Source organism: Malaclemys terrapin, chromosome 12 (genome assembly GCF_027887155.1).
Source record: "Malaclemys terrapin pileata isolate rMalTer1 chromosome 12, rMalTer1.hap1, whole genome shotgun sequence".
Lineage (NCBI taxonomy): Eukaryota > Metazoa > Chordata > Testudines > Emydidae > Malaclemys > Malaclemys terrapin.
Genome location: NC_071516.1, coordinates 49136694 through 49153762, shown reverse-complemented (window position 1 = coordinate 49153762; position 17069 = coordinate 49136694). Strand labels below are relative to the sequence as shown.

General features: G+C 52.7%; 2 pseudogenes and 1 gene segment (V, D, J or C); all 3 read right to left on the bottom strand.

The window, feature by feature from the left end:
* Window positions 1-4050: 4050 nt before the first annotated feature.
* Window positions 4051-5075, bottom strand: LOC128846269 (Ig heavy chain V region 3-like; annotated as a pseudogene).
* Window positions 5076-10031: 4956 nt separating this feature from the next.
* Window positions 10032-10662, bottom strand: LOC128846268 (Ig heavy chain V region 914-like; annotated as a pseudogene).
* A 1225-nt stretch (window positions 10663-11887) lies between these two features.
* Window positions 11888-12666, bottom strand: LOC128846267 (immunoglobulin heavy variable 3-7-like). The segment is given in 2 exon segments: window positions 11888-12339; window positions 12560-12666. Coding segments are annotated over 2 exon segments (498 nt in total).
* Between the last annotated feature and the right edge of the window lie 4403 nt (window positions 12667-17069).

Here is a 17069-nt window from a genome sequence, read left to right as displayed (position 1 = left end):
GGGTAGGGATAAGGTGTCTGTGAGGTGGGAATGGCAGTGGGAGGACAGGGGGTAGGGATAAGGTGTCTGTGGGGTGGGAATGGCAGTGGGAGGACAGGGGGTAAGGATAAGGTGTCTGTGGGGTGGGAATGGCAGTGGGAGGACAGGGGGTAGGGATAAGGTGTCTGTGAGGTGGGAATGGCAGTGGGAGGACAGGGGGTAGGGATAAGGTGTCTGTGGGGTGGGCATGGCAGTGGGAGGACAGGGGGTAGGGATAAGGTGTCTGTGGGGTGGGAATGGCAGTGGGAGGACAGGGGGTAGGGATAAGGTGTCTGTGAGGTGGGAATGGCAGTGGGAGGACAGGGGGTAGGGATAAGGTGTCTGTGAGGTGGGAATGGCAGTGGGAGGACAGGGGGTAGGGATAAGGTGTCTGTGAGGTGGGAATGGCAGTGGGAGGACAGGGGGTAGGGATAAGGTGTCTGTGGGGTGGGAATGGCAGTGGGAGGACAGGGGATAGGGATAAGGTGTCTGTGGGGTGGGAATGGCAGTGGGAGGACAGGGGGTAGGGATAAGGTGTCTGTGGGGTGGGAATGGCAGTGGGAGGACAGGGGGTAGGGATAAGGTGTCTGTGAGGTGGGAATGGCAGTGGGAGGACAGGGGGTAGGGATAAGGTGTCTGTGGGGTGGGAATGGCAGTGGGAGGACAGGGGGTAGGGATAAGGTGTCTGTGGGGTGGGAATGGCAGTGGGAGGACAGGGGGTAAGGATAAGGTGTCTGTGGGGTGGGAATGGCAGTGGGAGGACAGGGGGTAGGGATAAGGTGTCTGTGGGGTGGGCATGGCAGTGGGAGGACAGGGGGTAGGGATAAGGTGTCTGTGAGGTGGGAATGGCAGTGGGAGGACAGGGGGTAGGGATAAGGTGTCTGTGGGGTGGGAATGGCAGTGGGAGGACAGGGGGTAAGGATAAGGTGTCTGTGGGGTGGGAATGGCAGTGGGAGGACAGGGGGTAGGGATAAGGTGTCTGTGAGGTGGGAATGGCAGTGGGAGGACAGGGGATAGGGATAAGGTGTCTGTGGGGTGGGAATGGCAGTGGGAGGACAGGGGGTAGGGATAAGGTGTCTGTGGGGTGGGAATGGCAGTGGGAGGACAGGGGGTAGGGATAAGGTGTCTGTGGGGTGGGAATGGCAGTGGGAGGACACGGGGTAGGGATAAGGTCTCTGTGAGGTGGGAATGGCAGTGGGAGGACAGGGGGTAGGGATAAGGTGTCTGTGGGGTGGGAATGGCAGTGGGAGGACAGGGGGTAGGGATAAGGTGTCTGTGGGGTGGGCATGGCAGTGGGAGGACAGGGGGTAGGGATAAGGTCTCTGTGAGGTGGGAATGGCAGTGGGAGGACAGGGGGTAGGGATAAGGTGTCTGTGGGGTGGGAATGGCAGTGGGAGGACAGGGGATAGGGATAAGGTGTCTGTGGGGTGGGAATGGCAATGGGAGGACAGGGGGTAGGGATAAGGTCTCTGTGAGGTGCGAATGGCAGTGGGAGGACAGGGGGTAGGGATAAGGTGTCTGTGAGGTGGGCATGGCAGTGGGAGGACAGGGGGTAGGGATAAGGTGTCTGTGGGGTGGGAATGGCAGTGGGAGGACAGGGGGTAGGGATAAGGTGTCTGTGGGGTGGGAATGGCAGTGGGAGGACAGGGGGTAGGGATAAGGTGTCTGTGGGGTGGGAATGGCAGTGGGAGGACAGGGGGTAGGGATAAGGTGTCTGTGGGGTGGGCATGGCAGTGGGAGGACAGGGGGTAGGGATAAGGTGTCTGTGGGGTGGGAATGGCAGTGGGAGGACAGGGGGTAGGGATAAGGTGTCTGTGGGGTGGGAATGGCAGTGGGAGGACAGGGGGTAGGGATAAGGTGTCTGTGGGGTGGGAATGGCAGTGGGAGGACAGGGGGTAGGGATAAGGTGTCTGTGGGGTGGGAATGGCAGTGGGAGGACAGGGGGTAGGGATAAGGTGTCTGTGGGGTGGGAATGGCAGTGGGAGGACAGGGGGTAGGGATAAGGTGTCTGTGGGGTGGGAATGGCAGTGGGAGGACAGGGGGTAGGGATAAGGTGTCTGTGGGGTGGGAATGGCAGTGGGAGGACAGGGGGTAGGGATAAGGTGTCTGTGGGGTGGGAATGGCAGTGGGAGGACAGGGGGTAGGGATAAGGTGTCTGTGGGGTGGGAATGGCAGTGGGAGGACAGGGGGTAGGGATAAGGTGTCTGTGGGGTGGGAATGGCAGTGGGAGGACAGGGGGTAGGGATAAGGTGTCTGTGGGGTGGGAATGGCAGTGGGAGGACAGGGGGTAGGGATAAGGTGTCTGTGAGGTGGGAATGGCAGTGGGAGGACAGGGGGTAGGGATAAGGTGTCTGTGGGGTGGGCATGGCAGTGGGAGGACAGGGGGTAGGGATAAGGTGTCTGTGGGGTGGGAATGGCAGTGGGAGGACAGGGGGTAGGGATAAGGTGTCTGTGGGGTGGGCATGGCAGTGGGAGGACAGGGGGTAGGGATAAGGTGTCTGTGGGGTGGGAATGGCAGTGGGAGGACAGGGGGTAGGGATAAGGTGTCTGTGGGGTGGGCATGGCAGTGGGAGGACAGGGGGTAGGGATAAGGTGTCTGTGGGGTTCCAGTGAACAGGTGTGGAGGTGTCAGGCAGAGGTCGGAACATTTTCACTTTATATCAGTGTTATAATAAGGGGAATGGTGAAATGTATGGATGAGTCTGTAGGGGTGGGGGATACAATCGAGGCCAAGAAACCAGGGAGAGTATTATTTCAAACTGAGTCCTCTGGGCATTGATTTCTATGGGAATCGGGGTCTGGGCATCTCAGCCAGTGCTAGGCGATATTAGAATCTTGTGCCTCTGCTTGAACAAACTCCCAGGAATTGTGTCTGTGGGGGGGGGGGGGGGGGGGCAGCGTTGTTCCTGGTATAGGCGACTAGGCTGCGTAAAAACATCTGAGCCCCTTGGGGGAGCAGAGTGTGTTAGGAGGAGGTGAATGTTGGGGGAAGAGAAGCTCCCTGTTATTAAAATAGTATCTGTCTGTGAGGAGTTATATCTAATCACTTGGTTTCAGTATCAATTAACTGAAAGGAACGGGATTAAATAAAATCCACGGGTTCCTGGAGTTGTGTCTTTTCTCCCAATTCAGTTTATTGTAGATTAGACAGACCTTGAGGGACAAAGTTTTTGTCTCAGCTCAGACAGTCTTTAAGCCATGATTTGGGGGCTTCGGTAACTCAGCCATAGGTTAGGGGTCTGTTACAGGAGTGGGTGGGGGAGGTTCTGTGGCCTGTGATGTGCAGGTCAGACTAGATGACCAGGATGGTCCCTTCTGACATGAAAGTCTCTGAGTCTCCCCTCGCGGTGTATCTGTACCTCGGTAACATGGGGCGGGGTCCTCAGGTCTCTCGGGCTGCTCATTTGTAAACACAACAGATGGTTGGGATTGTTGTCCCTGGAGATAGTGCATCTCTCCTTTGCCCAATTGGTGTAATACGCACAGCACCCCTATCAGAAGTCACAGCAGCGATACACTGCAGCATCTTCTTGGGAGTCTGAGCACCTGGGAGGCTGTTTGTTCCGAATCAATTTGCCGTTCTGCCAACGGCAGGCTTTGTCACCCCGTTACCAGAACACCTGGGTTCTATTTCTTCCCAGCTACAGGAGGAGTCTAGGAATCTGGGGTTTCCTCCTGGAGCGAGGAGAGACAAATGACTAGAGCAGGAAATCGGGACTTAAGGTTCTATTCTCAGCCTTGGGAGTTTTGATTTTCAGATGCTCTGAGGTTTAGTTCAAAAGTTTTTGTAAACTGCTGTACAAGTAGTGGGGGGTGGGGTGGGAAGAATGCATTTAGGGAAGGTTTTGATCCTTGATCTCACAATGGTCCATTTGAGTATAATGAACAGGATGTAACAACTTCTTAGGGAAGCCTCCTTCGTTTGAAGAGTTACTTTTAGTCGCAGGGGTACATACAATGCAAATGTTTGCTGTCAGGGTATACCAGGGTGCACATAAGTGAAAACAGTGCGGGGAACACCCTACAAACATTTCATGAAGTGAAAACATTAAACCCATTCCTATGCACTGAACCTCGAACAACGTCTGTTGTGCTGGTGCTCGCACACAGGTAAACGAGGCTGGCTCCAGCTATGCACTTGTAGGGCCTGGGGGCCTTGGCATGAGCTGGCACTTGGTCTGCCAGTGTCACACTGGGCATCTTCCCTTCCGGACTGGGAGAGGTGAGAAGAATCTGTGACCGGGTCCCTGTGGGGTCAGGCAAGCGAAGGAACAATGTGAGAACCGGTCACATTAACCACATTTTACATCAGTGAAAGATCCAGATCTACAAGGAGAGACTGACCGTGGGACCAGGACTCACACCTGACTGAAGCAGCGAGGAATGTCTGCGGCGCAGACCCAGTGGGCCTCTGTGAAGCAAAAGGGGAACGTTGCTAGGGCATGAAAGGGTTAAAGCCTTGTGGCTGGTTTGTATTTCATTCCCCTGGATGCTGGTTCTCATTCCTGTGCCCAAAGCCCTGTTGTTTATGTCGCTGCTGCCCCCATGTGGCGCACGGATTCTGCAGCCTGGGTTTTTGCAGGAGCATCAATCGGTTTGTGTGTCACTGTGTCTCTCGCACAGTAATAGCGGGCGGTGTCCTCGGGCTTCAGGCCGGTCATTTGCAGATACACCGTGTTGACAGAGTTGTCCCGGGAAATGGTGAATCGGCCTTTCACTGAATCAAAGTAGTATATAGTACTCCCATCGTAGTTTATATTAGCGACTCATTCCAGTCCCTTCCCAGGGGCCTGTCTGACCCAGCTCATCCAGTAATCGCTGAAGGTGAACCTGGAGGCTTTGCAGGAGAGGCGGAGAGAGTCTCCGGGCTTTTTCACACCCCCTCCGGACTCCACCAGCTGCACCTGGGACCGGACACCTGAGAACAGAGACAGGCCGTTAATATCAGTATAAAAACAGCGGTAACAAAATATTCTTCTAATTCTGCCAGTTATTCAAAGGAGGAAAATACCTTCCAAAGCTGCTAGAGAGAAAATTACAAGTAGGAAAAATCCCATTTTCCCTGGTGCTGGAAGGGAAAGTTCTCAGGGTCTGGCTGGTCACTGCACAGACCCAGGGGCTGCGGATTGTGTCTCCGGATGCAGCCTGGGCAGAGAGAGGCACAGATTTAAACAGGAAACTGTCTCCCTCATTTGCATGTCCCCGCTTTATAAGAGACACACACTCCTGTTGCCAGTGATCTGACTGACTCGCCCCAGGGCTCCGGGTGCAGGAGTCAGACTGTCCCGTCCTGTGTGTCTGTGCAGCGCCGGGCACAGGGCGCTGGGTCCTCCTGACACTTTCGGACCCCTGGGAGGAATGACCAGCTCCCTGCAGTGACTGTATTTCCTCACCCAGGAACTGAGGGCCTGGCTATTGTGAGGGGATATTGGGGATTGGGGGGACTCAGCTCTGGAGCCCCGTTCCACGCGCACAAGGGCCATGCAACGTCCGGTCAGGGAGGTCAGTGTCTGGGGAGGGGTCGTGTCCCAGGGATCCATTGGGCTGGGCCACCCGCTGGAGAGGGAAGATTTCCCATGGTGCTGGGAGGGATTTGGGGGAAGCCCCTTTCCCTTCCCGGCAGTGACCGGCTACATTGAAATGATCCATGACACTAGGAAAGTGATCTGAGCAAGCCTGGCTCGTGCTTTGGAGTAGGTCTGGGGCCCGTCTGTGGGTGCAGGTGGGAGAAGCTGTAGGGGGGGAGGGGGAGTCTGAGGCCAGAGTTAAGGTTTCGCAGTGGAGCCTCCCTGGGATTAGTGGGCCAAGAGCGGCATGTCTGGGAGTTTTTCTTTAGGGGAGAGTCGAGGGAGGATTCAGGCAGGACTGAAGGGAGATTATTACAAATCACACTTGGAGTTGCAGTTAGCAAGAGCTGTTAAGAGTAGCAAGAAGGGTTTCTTCAGATATGTTAGCAACAAGAAGAAAATCAAGGAAAGTGTGGGCCCCTTACTGAATGAGGGAGGCAACCTAGTGACCGAGGATGTGGAAAAAGCTAATGTACTCAATGATTTTTTTGCCTCTGTCTTCACGAACAAGGTCAGCTCCCAGATTGCTGCACTGGGCAGTACAGCATGGGGAGAAGGTGACCAACCCTCTGTGGAGAAAGAAGTGGTTCAGGACTATTTAGAAAAACTGGACGTGCACAAGTCCATGGGGCTGGATGCGCTGCATCCAAGGGTGCTAAAGGAGTTGGCGGGTGAGATTGCAGAGCCATTAGCCATTATTTTTGAAAACTCATGGCGATCGGGGGAGGTCCCGGATGACTGGAAAAAGGCTAATGTAGTGCCCATCTTTAAAAAAGGGAAGAAGGAGGATCCGGGGAACTACAGGCCAGTCAGCCTCACCTCAGTCCCTGGAAAAATCATGGAGCAGGTCCTCAAGGAATCAATTCTGAAACATTTAGAGGAGAGGAAAGTGATCAGGAACAGTCAGCATGGATTCACCAAGGGGAAGTCGTGCCTGACTAACCTAATTGCCTTCTATGATGAGATAACTGGCTCTGTGGATGAGGGGAAAGCAGTGGATGTGTTATTCCTTGACTTTAGCAAAGCTTTTGATACTGTCTCCCACAGTATTCTTGCCGCCAAGTTAAAGAAGTATGGGCTGGATGAATGGACTGTAAGGTGGATAGAAAGCTGGCTAGATCGTCGGGCTCAACGGGTAGTGATCAATGGCTCTATGTCTAGTTGGCAGCCGGTTTCAAGCGGAGTGCCCCAAGGGTCGTTCCTGGGGCTGGTTTTGTTTAATATCTTTATTAATGATCTGGAGGATGGCATGGACTGCACCCTCAGCAAGTTTGCAGATGACACTAAACTGGGAGGAGTGGTAGATACACTGGAGGGTAGGGATCGGATACAGAGGAACCTAGACAAATTAGAGGATTGGGCCAAAAAAAACCTGATGAGGTTCAACAAGGACAAGTGCAGAGTCCTGCACTTAGGACGGAAGAATCCCATGCACTGCTACAGACTAGGGACCGAATGGCTAGGTAGCAGTTCTGCAGAAAAGGACCTAGGGGTCACAGTGGACGAGAAGCTGGATATGAGTCAACAGTGTGCTCTTGTTGCCAAGAAGGCTAATGGCATTTTGGGCTGTATAAGTAGGGGCATTGCCAGCAGATCGAGGGACGTGATCGTTCCCCTCTATTCGACATTGGTGAGGCCTCACCTGGAGTATTGTGTCCAGTTTTGGGCCTCACACTACAAGAAAGATGTGGAAAAATTGGAAAGAGTCCAGCGGAGGGCAACAAAAATGATTAGGGGTCTGGAGCACATGACTTATGAGGAGAGGCGGAGGGAACTGGGATTGTTTAGTCTCCAGAAGAGAAGAATGAGGGGGGATTTGATAGCAGCCTTCAACTACCTGAAGGGGGTTCCAAAGAGGATGGAGCTCGGCTGTTCTCAGTGGTGGCAGATGACAGAACAAGGAGCAATGGTCTCAAGTTGCAGTGGGGGAGGTCCAGGTTGGATATTAGGAAAAACTCTTTCACTAGGAAGCACTGGAATGGGTTAGCTAGGGAGGTGGTGGAGTCTCTTTCCTTGGAGGTTTTTAAGGCCCAGCTTAACAAAGCCCTGGCTGGGATGATTTAGTTGGGAATTGGTCCTGCTTTGAGCAGGGGGTTGGACTAGATACCTCCTGAGGTCCCTTCCAACCCTGAGATTCTATGATTCTATGATTCTATTATTCACAATTGTGTGAGAACCTGAGAGAAGAGAGGCATCTTCAGACTGATCTAAAGCACTGAATTTATCCATGGTGTAAAATTTAGCCCAGGAGTTCTTACACCCTTGGATGATGAAAACACTCAGCTCTGTAACAGAGCTTTGGGAAAGGACGATGAGCTGTAGTGTCCCCTTTGTAGAGGTGGATAAACTGAGACACAGAGAAGGAAGCTGATTTGCCCAAGGTCTGTTGGCTGTTGGGAGAAAAGCCAGGTCCCCTGAGGCCCAGCCAGCACATTGCTGTAGCCAACACACGACACTGCCTGGAACCTGTTAATACAGCACTTAAATCCTCATTAGAACACAGGGACTTAGGCCTTGGCGCTGGAAGTGCTGCAAGTTGCTGTGCCCAGGGGTGTGAAAACGCCCCCCCCGAGCGCAGCGAGTGCAGCGCTGGAAAGCGCCAGTGTAATCAGTGCCTGCAGCGCTGCACGCTCGCTCACAGCACTGCTATTCCCCTCGGAGAGGTGGAGTACATACAGCACTGCACGCTCGCTCATAGCGCTGCTATTCCCCTCGGAGAGGTGGAGTACATACAGCACTGCACGCTCGCTCGCAGCGCTGCTATTCCCCTCGGAGAGGTGGAGTACATACAGCACTGCACGCTCGCTCGCAGCGCTGCTATTCCCCTCGGAGAGGTGGAGTACATACAGCACTGCACGCTCGCTCGCAGCGCTGCTATTCCCCTCGGAGAGGTGGAGTACATACAGCACTGCACGCTCGCTCGCAGCGCTGCTATTCCCCTCGGAGAGGTGGAGTACTTACAGCACTGCACGCTCGCTCACAGCGCTGCTATTCCCCTCGGAGAGGTGGAGTACTTACAGCACTGCACGCTCGCTCGCAGCGCTGCTATTCCCCTCGCAGAGGTGGAGTACTTACAGCACTGCACGCTCGCTCACAGCGCTGCTATTCCCCTCGCAGAGGTGGAGTACATACAGCACTGCACGCTCGCTCGCAGCGCTGCTATTCCCCTCGGAGAGGTGGAGTACTTACAGCACTGCACGCTCGCTCGCAGCGCTGCTATTCCCCTCGGAGAGGTGGAGTACATACAGCACTGCACGCTCGCTCGCAGCGCTGCTATTCCCCTCGGAGAGGTGGAGTACTTACAGCACTGCACGCTCGCTCACAGCGCTGCTATTCCCCTCGGAGAGGTGGAGTACTTACAGCACTGCACGCTCGCTCGCAGCGCTGCTATTCCCCTCGCAGAGGTGGAGTACTTACAGCACTGCACGCTCGCTCACAGCGCTGCTATTCCCCTCGCAGAGGTGGAGTACATACAGCACTGCACGCTCGCTCGCAGCGCTGCTATTCCCCTCGGAGAGGTGGAGTACTTACAGCACTGCACGCTCGCTCGCAGCGCTGCTATTCCCCTCGCAGAGGTGGAGTACTTACAGCACTGCACGCTCGCTCACAGCGCTGCTATTCCCCTCGCAGAGGTGGAGTACTTACAGCACTGCACGCTCGCTCACAGCGCTGCTATTCCCCTCGGAGAGGTGGAGTACATACAGCACTGCACGCTCGCTCCCAGCGCTGCTATTCCCCTCGGAGAGGTGGAGTACTTACAGCACTGCACGCTCGCTCACAGCGCTGCTATTCCCCTCGGAGAGGTGGAGTACATACAGCACTGCACGCTCGCTCGCAGCGCTGCTATTCCCCTCAGAGAGGTGGAGTACATACAGCACTGCACGCTCGCTCGCAGCGCTGCTATTCCCCTCGGAGAGGTGGAGTACATACAGCACTGCACACTCGCTCCCAGCGCTGCTATTCCCCTCGCAGAGGTGGAGTACATACAGCACTGCACGCTCGCTCACAGCGCTGCTATTCCCCTCGGAGAGGTGGAGTACTTACAGCTCTCACAGCGCTGGCGGCGCGACTGCACTCGCACTTCACAGCGCTGCCGCGGCTGTGAAGCCAAGGCCTTTAACATGAGCCTCCCTTGATCCCAGAAGAGTGCCCGTAACACTGGGCTATCCAGACATTCTCATTCACACTCTGTCTTGCTCTCTCGTTCAAAGACATTTAAAGGATTCTGTAGCAAGTAGAACCACCTCGACCGCAGCTCTCTGGAGATGAGTCCCCCGGAAAACCTTCTAGCCGGTCCCTGGGCCCTCTCCTGGGCGGTACAAGATCTACCTTGAACTCCAGTCTCTGGCTCAGGCAGAGTGGGGTGGAGAGTCAGGGTGCTTAACTCGAGGCTGTAATTTCCACTGGGATCCAGGTACCGCTAGGCGGGCGTTATAATAAGGAGCCTTAGACCCTTATGTGACTCAAACTCCCTAGTTTATTGACACAGCCAGTGCTCCCAATGCGGCGGGTCTGGTTCTTAAATATTGTCTCTCCCCAGATTGCAACAACTTTGCAAACCTCGAGCGCCCCAACCAGCAAACTCCAGAGCGTGGCTACAGTGCTTGGTTTTTGTCCTAGGTCCCTGGTTGTGTGTCTCTGACACAGTAATACAGGGCGGTGTCCTCCGCTCTCAGGCTGCTGATTTGCAAATGCACCAGGCTGTTGGCGTTGTCTCTGGAAATGGTGAGTCGCCCTTGCACGGAATCAGCGTAGTAGGTGCTCCCCTGGGCAGCAGCTCCGGCCAGCCACTCCAGCCCCTTCCCAGGGGCCAGACGGATCCAATCCATGAGATAACTGCTGAAGGGGAACCCGGAGGTTTTGCAGGAGAGGCGGAGAAAGTCTCCGGGCTTTTTCACATCCCCTCCGGACTCCACCAGCACCTGCGACTGGGCACCTGGGAATAAAGACACATTAAGGGGAACATTCGTATCTCGGGCAATAGCACAATAACCCCCCTGCTTCCTCAGCACATGGAGAGGGAAAATATACCTTCCAGGGCTGTTACAATGAAAACTAAGTGGATGCAAACTCTCATGTTCCCTGGAGTTGGAGGGAAAAGTTCTCAGTGGAATGGCTGGTCACTGCACAGACCCAGGGGCTGCGGATTGTCTCTCCAGGTACAGCCTGGGCAGAGAGAGGCACAGATTTAAACAGGAATCTCTGACCGCTTTTTTCATATCCCCCTCCTTATAAGGGACACCCGGTATTTCCTAGCGCGAATTCAGGTTCTTCGTGTGAGTTTGAGAGAGAAGCGCTGGGACCTTCTCACAGCCGGGCTGCTAGCAGTGCATGACTGCATTTGAGATTCCTACCTGAATTTATGCAGGTGAAATTCACACCTTCTTTATCCCCTTCTTTAGCTCCCAATCCTAGTCCTAACCCTAAGAGTGAATTCTAACCCTGACCTGAGCACTTACCTTCACTTTAAAACTCAATGTGTATCTTAAAACTATAATATTAACTCTGCCCCTCAACCGAATGGTAACCCGAAATGTAATTTCTAACCCTGACTTCAAATATTAGCCCTAACCCTACATTTATATCCTGAACCTAATGCTAAAAGCTGACCCTGACCTAACAATAAAGGCAAAGCCTTACCCTCAATGTAACCCTTAACAGAACACAAACCGTTATCCCAGAGTGGGGCCCAGGAATATAGCCAAGGCGGCGCAGTGATTCCCTGGCAGACGCGGTGCTAGAACCCAGGCCCCACGAGTCCAGTGCTTGACCAAGACGGGGAAGAGACTCCGTATTTAAAGCAACGTGACTGCGAGGAGAATTTGGTCCATTCTCTTTCTATTTGATACACACAGTAATTGTATTTATATGTCTGTTTGTGTGTTTGGGTTTATATGTGTTCATGTGAGAGTTTTCTGTGTGTTTATGGATGTATCTCTGTATGTGTGTGTTTATGTGTGTATATATTGTCAGGATGTGTTTATTTGTGTCTTTGGGCTTGCTTTTGTGTGTCTAGGTGTGTGTTTGGTTGGGGTTTTTGAGTGATTGTGAATATTTATGTGTTTGCCTGTGTGTTTTCATGCTTCCTCTGTATGTTTACTTATGTGTTTTTGTGTGGTAGTGATTGCTTTTATATGTGTTTGTGTATTTTTCTGTACGCACGTCTGTTTTGTTTGTGTGTCTGGAATAGAAGAAAAAGGGAGAGAGAATAAATCTTTCCATCTCCGTGTCTGATGCTCAGAGGAGTGCGGGGAGAGTGTGTGTGTGAATTAAACCGATTATGAAACTGCACCAGTCTGCAGCTATTTATAGCCGGGGAGACTTTCTTCGGGCTGCTCCCATCCCCTGTCCCTGGCAGTCGGGGGCTGGTTCGCGCCCTCAGCAGGGACACATTGAGCTGTTACTGCAGGGGGAGGTTTTTGTCTGAGCTCAGATTCACTTCCCCTCACTGTGTCTCTCACGCAGTAATACACGGCGGTGTCCTCCGCTCTCAGGCTGGTCATTTGCAGGTAGAAGTTGGAGCTGTCCTTGGAGGCTGTGAATCGCCCCTGGATGGAGGGGGAGTAGTAATTCGTGACTGAAGATTTGTGATAGTGAACTAGCCACTCCAGGCCCTTTCCCGGCTGCTGCCTGACCCAATCCATCCACCGGTCGTTAGGAACAAACCCGCTCACGGCGCATTTCAGCTGGGTGGATTCTCCGGGCTTCTTCACTTCGGGACCGGACTGGGTCAGAACAACCTGTGACCGGGCCCCTGGAGAGAGGGGGGAGGAGGGAAAAGAGGGAACAGGGAAGGAACCAGTCAGGTTAAATACATTCTCCATCAATTATCAGGAATAAAATAAATAAAATAACAAACAAATAAACAAAATCGTGTTTACAATGTAACTACATTAGTGACAATAATATAACATCTGCCAGCATCTCAGTATAACATGTTCCTGCACCCCAATGTGCTCAGGTGGAGAAAATACCTGACAAAGCCGCTACAATGAAAAGTAAGTGGAGCCAAAGTCTCATTTTCCCGGGTGCTGGAGGGGAAACTTCTCGGGGGACTGTCTGGTAACTGCACAGACCCAGGGGATTGCGGATGGTCTCTTCAGGTGCAGCCTGGGTCGAGAGAAGGAGATTTAAACAGGGAAATATCACCCCAATTTGCATATCCCCCTCATTATAAAGGAGAGACAAACTCCTTCCATTATAGACCGGAATCACTTGCACAAGGGCTGAGAGAGGGGGACCCGACTGCCCTTTCGCTATGTTTGTACAGCGCCTAGCACACTACGGTGGGATCCTCATTATATATCCTCATTTGTTCCTTCAGGGACAAATCTATACCTGCCTTGAATGATCCCAAATCCCTCAGCACGAGTTTAGACAGAAGTCCAAAAGCTACCTCTATCAGCTAATATCTATGGGCTATAGGGGGGAGGGGCGCAGACTCTGCTAGTGGTGAAAGTAGTTGAGGATCCCGGGAAGGGACTGGAGTCACAGCCCTCCAGATGTAAGGGCTGATCTACTGTCTGTTGAAGGGAATATAAAGACCCACTATTGGCTTTAGCGGACTGTGGGACAGGCCTTTAGAGAGAAGATTATCCGGCTAGTGAGCAGGGCAGCATCGTGTGAAAATCTGTGCTTGTATTCAGGGCAGAGGTGTTTGGGACCTGACGTATCCTTTCAAGAGAACGCTAGAACTATTGTTGCATTTTGTTATTTTTCAGAGGAAGCTGAGAGCATTTGTGCCTATTTCCCAACAAACTGCGATAGGATTTTGACATCCGGCACTTTTAGGAACCTTTGAAATCCAAGTCCTAGTTGTCACACCTTGAACAATCGATTCCCCAAATATTCCTCTTCTGCATTTTTACTCTACTGTCAGATAAGTTCCATATTCAAACATGTGAAGATTCAAGACTCCGCAGTTATTATGGACACATGATCATAGGTGCATATACAGATCTGATACCTGCTGACAGATATTTTTTCACTATCTGTAGATCCCATTCTTGTGCCTTGTGCTGGATTGTTTGTGGAAGTGCTGCCCCCAAGCGGTGCACAAGAGAAGCACAATTCTGCAGCTTGGGTTTTTGTATGAGCAATATCGGGATTCTCCTCACTGTGGCCCCTACTACACTGGAAAGTTTCTGTGCTGTAAAGCATCTTTGAGCGCTGTAACTCCCCAGGTGTACACACTGCCAAATCACTTAGTGCGCAAAAACTGCGCCGTTGCGGCAGCGCTCTAAAAAATTCACCCCAACGCATTGCAAAATTGAAAGCCCCCATCCTGTTTGCTCGGAGATGCGGGCAGTGGTCTCTCAGCATCTTTCCAGGTGGCCATGCCTGCTCCACAGTACCGGGTTTACCATGGCGTGGCCCCGGCTCCAAAGGGGCCCCGGCCCGCCCGCTCTTTCCCGCTCTCTCCTGCGGATACCAGCAAGGACTGCCAGGGGCCCTTCGGGGGCAGGAGCCATCAGCGTTAGTGCACTGCTGATTTCACATCCATTGGACTCACAGAAATCCCTCTCCGGTGTCCCCCCACAGCACTGCCATCACCCCTTCGCTAGAGATGTGAAACTTGATTGACAGGTGTGATCGCTCTGATCGACAGCTATATGTGGAGAGGCTGGGGTCCTCCCACCCCACTCCCCACTCCTCTCCCCTTGGTGTTGAAAGGGGACCTGGAGCTCAGCGCCTGTTGCTTTCCACAGGTGCCGGGAAGGCAGAGCGAGCTGTGATGGGAATCCACCTGATCGCTTTTAGTCCCAGCCCCAGCTCCGCCTGCCTGCTGGACACCAGTGTAATTCCTGCTTCCCCCGGAGATCAGACCCGCTCCGTGTGTCCGACCCCACGAAGCGGAGAAATCAGAATAATGCAGATTCCAAGGCCAGAAGGGATCATAGAGAGATAATCTCGTCTGCCCTCCTCTAGACCAGCCTAGAGACTTGTCCCCAAATCGTTCCTAAGAGAGCTTTTAGAAAAACATCCCATCTTGATTTAATAATGGGCAGCGAGGGAGAACCCACCAGAACCCCGGGTACATTGTTCCAGTGGCTAATTACTTTACAATAAAAGGGACTTGAGTTTGTTTTCTTTGTAATGATGTTTCTGCCACCGTACCCTGGCAGGCAACTAGTGGAGTGAGACCAGAATCCAGGGGAAGAGGTGAATGAGCGTTAATGTCAGGATTTGGGTTGCACCAGTTGCTGGGCAGCGGCTGTTTAACCAGCATTTCAGCCAGGAGCATTTCTAGTTTGTGCATTTCAAAGTCTGCCTTTGCTGCAGAAGAAACATTAAGAAAACCCAGCTAGTGATCAATCTCTGATCATTATTTTGAACACCACGTTGGGATTCCAAGGGGAGAACCAGGAGGAGTTTTTAGTCTTTCAAGGAGGCTCTGCTGCTGTTTTAGGCTGAAGGGATGTAGCACTAACTAGTGACAGCACAAGCTAATCACCCTATTAAACTAGCTAGACCCAGCCTGAGAATGGCAAGGCTGGACTTTGAAAAGTGCAGCTGCAAATGATCTCAAAGCAGGAAGTGAGACCAGTGCCCGCAGATGAGCCAGACACGGGGTGAGGGTTTCTCTCCTGGGTTTGGAGTTATGCTGACAAGCTCCCCCAGCTCGGACACAGAAACCACCCCCGGGCTGGGTCCAGGCGACGCAGCGCCCGTGCTTCTGAAAGCGGCTCCGTGTCAGATGGAGATTTCAGGTGCAGGACTGGATAGGAAGGGGGGGCTTGTGGGTGAAGCTCTGGACTGGGGCTCTGGCGAGCCACAGTCAGTTCCTGCCTCAGCTGTGAATTCCCTGCCCATCAGTCAGTGCCTCAGTTTCCCACCTGCGTGTCTCGCGCCCCATGACTTTAGAATAGGAACACTTCCCAACTAGAGCTGGGTGAATATTGGCAATTTTGAAATTAAAAAAAAAAAATTCAAAAGGGAACAAAAACGCTGAGATTTCAAAGTGTCTCTTGGAGCAACAATGCTGAGAAAGCTTCAGTTCAGACCCCTCCTATTGTTTCATTTTCATCCCGGAGGTGTAGTTTGGTTTGCTGGTCACCTTTTATGAAATATGACGCAGTACTGAGTTGGCCACAGGAACCGACATGATAAAAATGTCACCCAAATCTACATGCTGCTGCCAAACATTTCGATTGTGACAAAACTGGAGTTTTGGGACCGAAAACGGTTTGTCAAAAAACCAACAACTAAAAACTCTCACAGGACCCCTGCAAGCAGGGCAGTGCCATGGCTCCATCCCCAAGGCTCAGAGGGGCTGCTGAGGTACAGAGAGATTAAGTGACTGGCCCAGGGCCACCCTGGCAGTAAGTGATGAAGAAGGAACCGAACTAGACTGTTCTTCCTCCCTAGTCTGCTAGAAGCTCTTCTGGGCAGGGACCGTCTCTCACTCTGTGTGTGTGTCTACGCAGCAAGTGCTCCAGCTGCAGGTGTGCTGGATAGTATAGACACTTACTACAGAGACAAAAGGGGACAAGGGGTTTCCCCCTTGCTCTAGTAAATCCACCCCCATGAATGGCAGTAGCTGGAAGAATTCCTCCATCGACCTAGCTGCATCTGCAGTGAGGGTTATGTCAACCGAACTACAGCACACGGGGTTTAAATAGGCTCCGAGATCTTCATTCCAGCGCTGGAGATGAGTCACTTTGGGTGGGACACTGGGCTCTATGTCAGGGCTCTCCAGGTGAAATGACCTCGAATTGGCACCACGATCTCTGCTCCAGCCCCTGCACTGACACACCAGCTTTGAAGCTGGTCTGACTAAATGGGGGATTTCAGCCTAGATTCTTTATTCGGCTTTGAACCAATTCCTGGAGTAACCTTCACTGTGGCGCCACTGGTGGTGGCTGCCTAATTGATAGTTTCTATGGCGTGTGTCTGGTCGTTTCTAACCCCCAGCAAAAATCTGGTCCACGTTACAGACTCCACTTCTGTTTCCTTCTCTGCCACACACTCCCTGTGTCCCTGAACAAGTCACTTAGTCTGGCTGGGCCTCAGTTCCCCCTTTGTCAAATGGGAATAACCGCACTCCCCACCACACAGGGATGTGGTGAGACTTGGCTACTGCGGTGATGGGAGCCATAAAATTACCTAAGCTAGAAACATACATGATCACAGTGTGTCCCTGCCTCAGTTCCCAATATGGACCAACCTTCTAGAAGTGTTGCGAGGATCAGTATGTTACAGATAGCATGGTAATGGGCAGCATTAGGAGAGATCAATAGACTGGGAGAGGAGGTGTTACCAGTTTGCCCGTTACCTTGGGGTATGCTCATTTATTCGGGTTACTCTTGGAGGGGAGTGGGGGTTCTGTGATCCTATCAATGTACTGCTTGTGTCACTTGTGTTTATATATGGAGCTCTACTTCTCCCTTCTGCAAGTCCCCTCCCAGCGGAGCTATCCTGCAGGACCTAGGTTCCCCAGGACTGGGTTACTCCAGCCCCAGAACTGGATGAACACACACACTA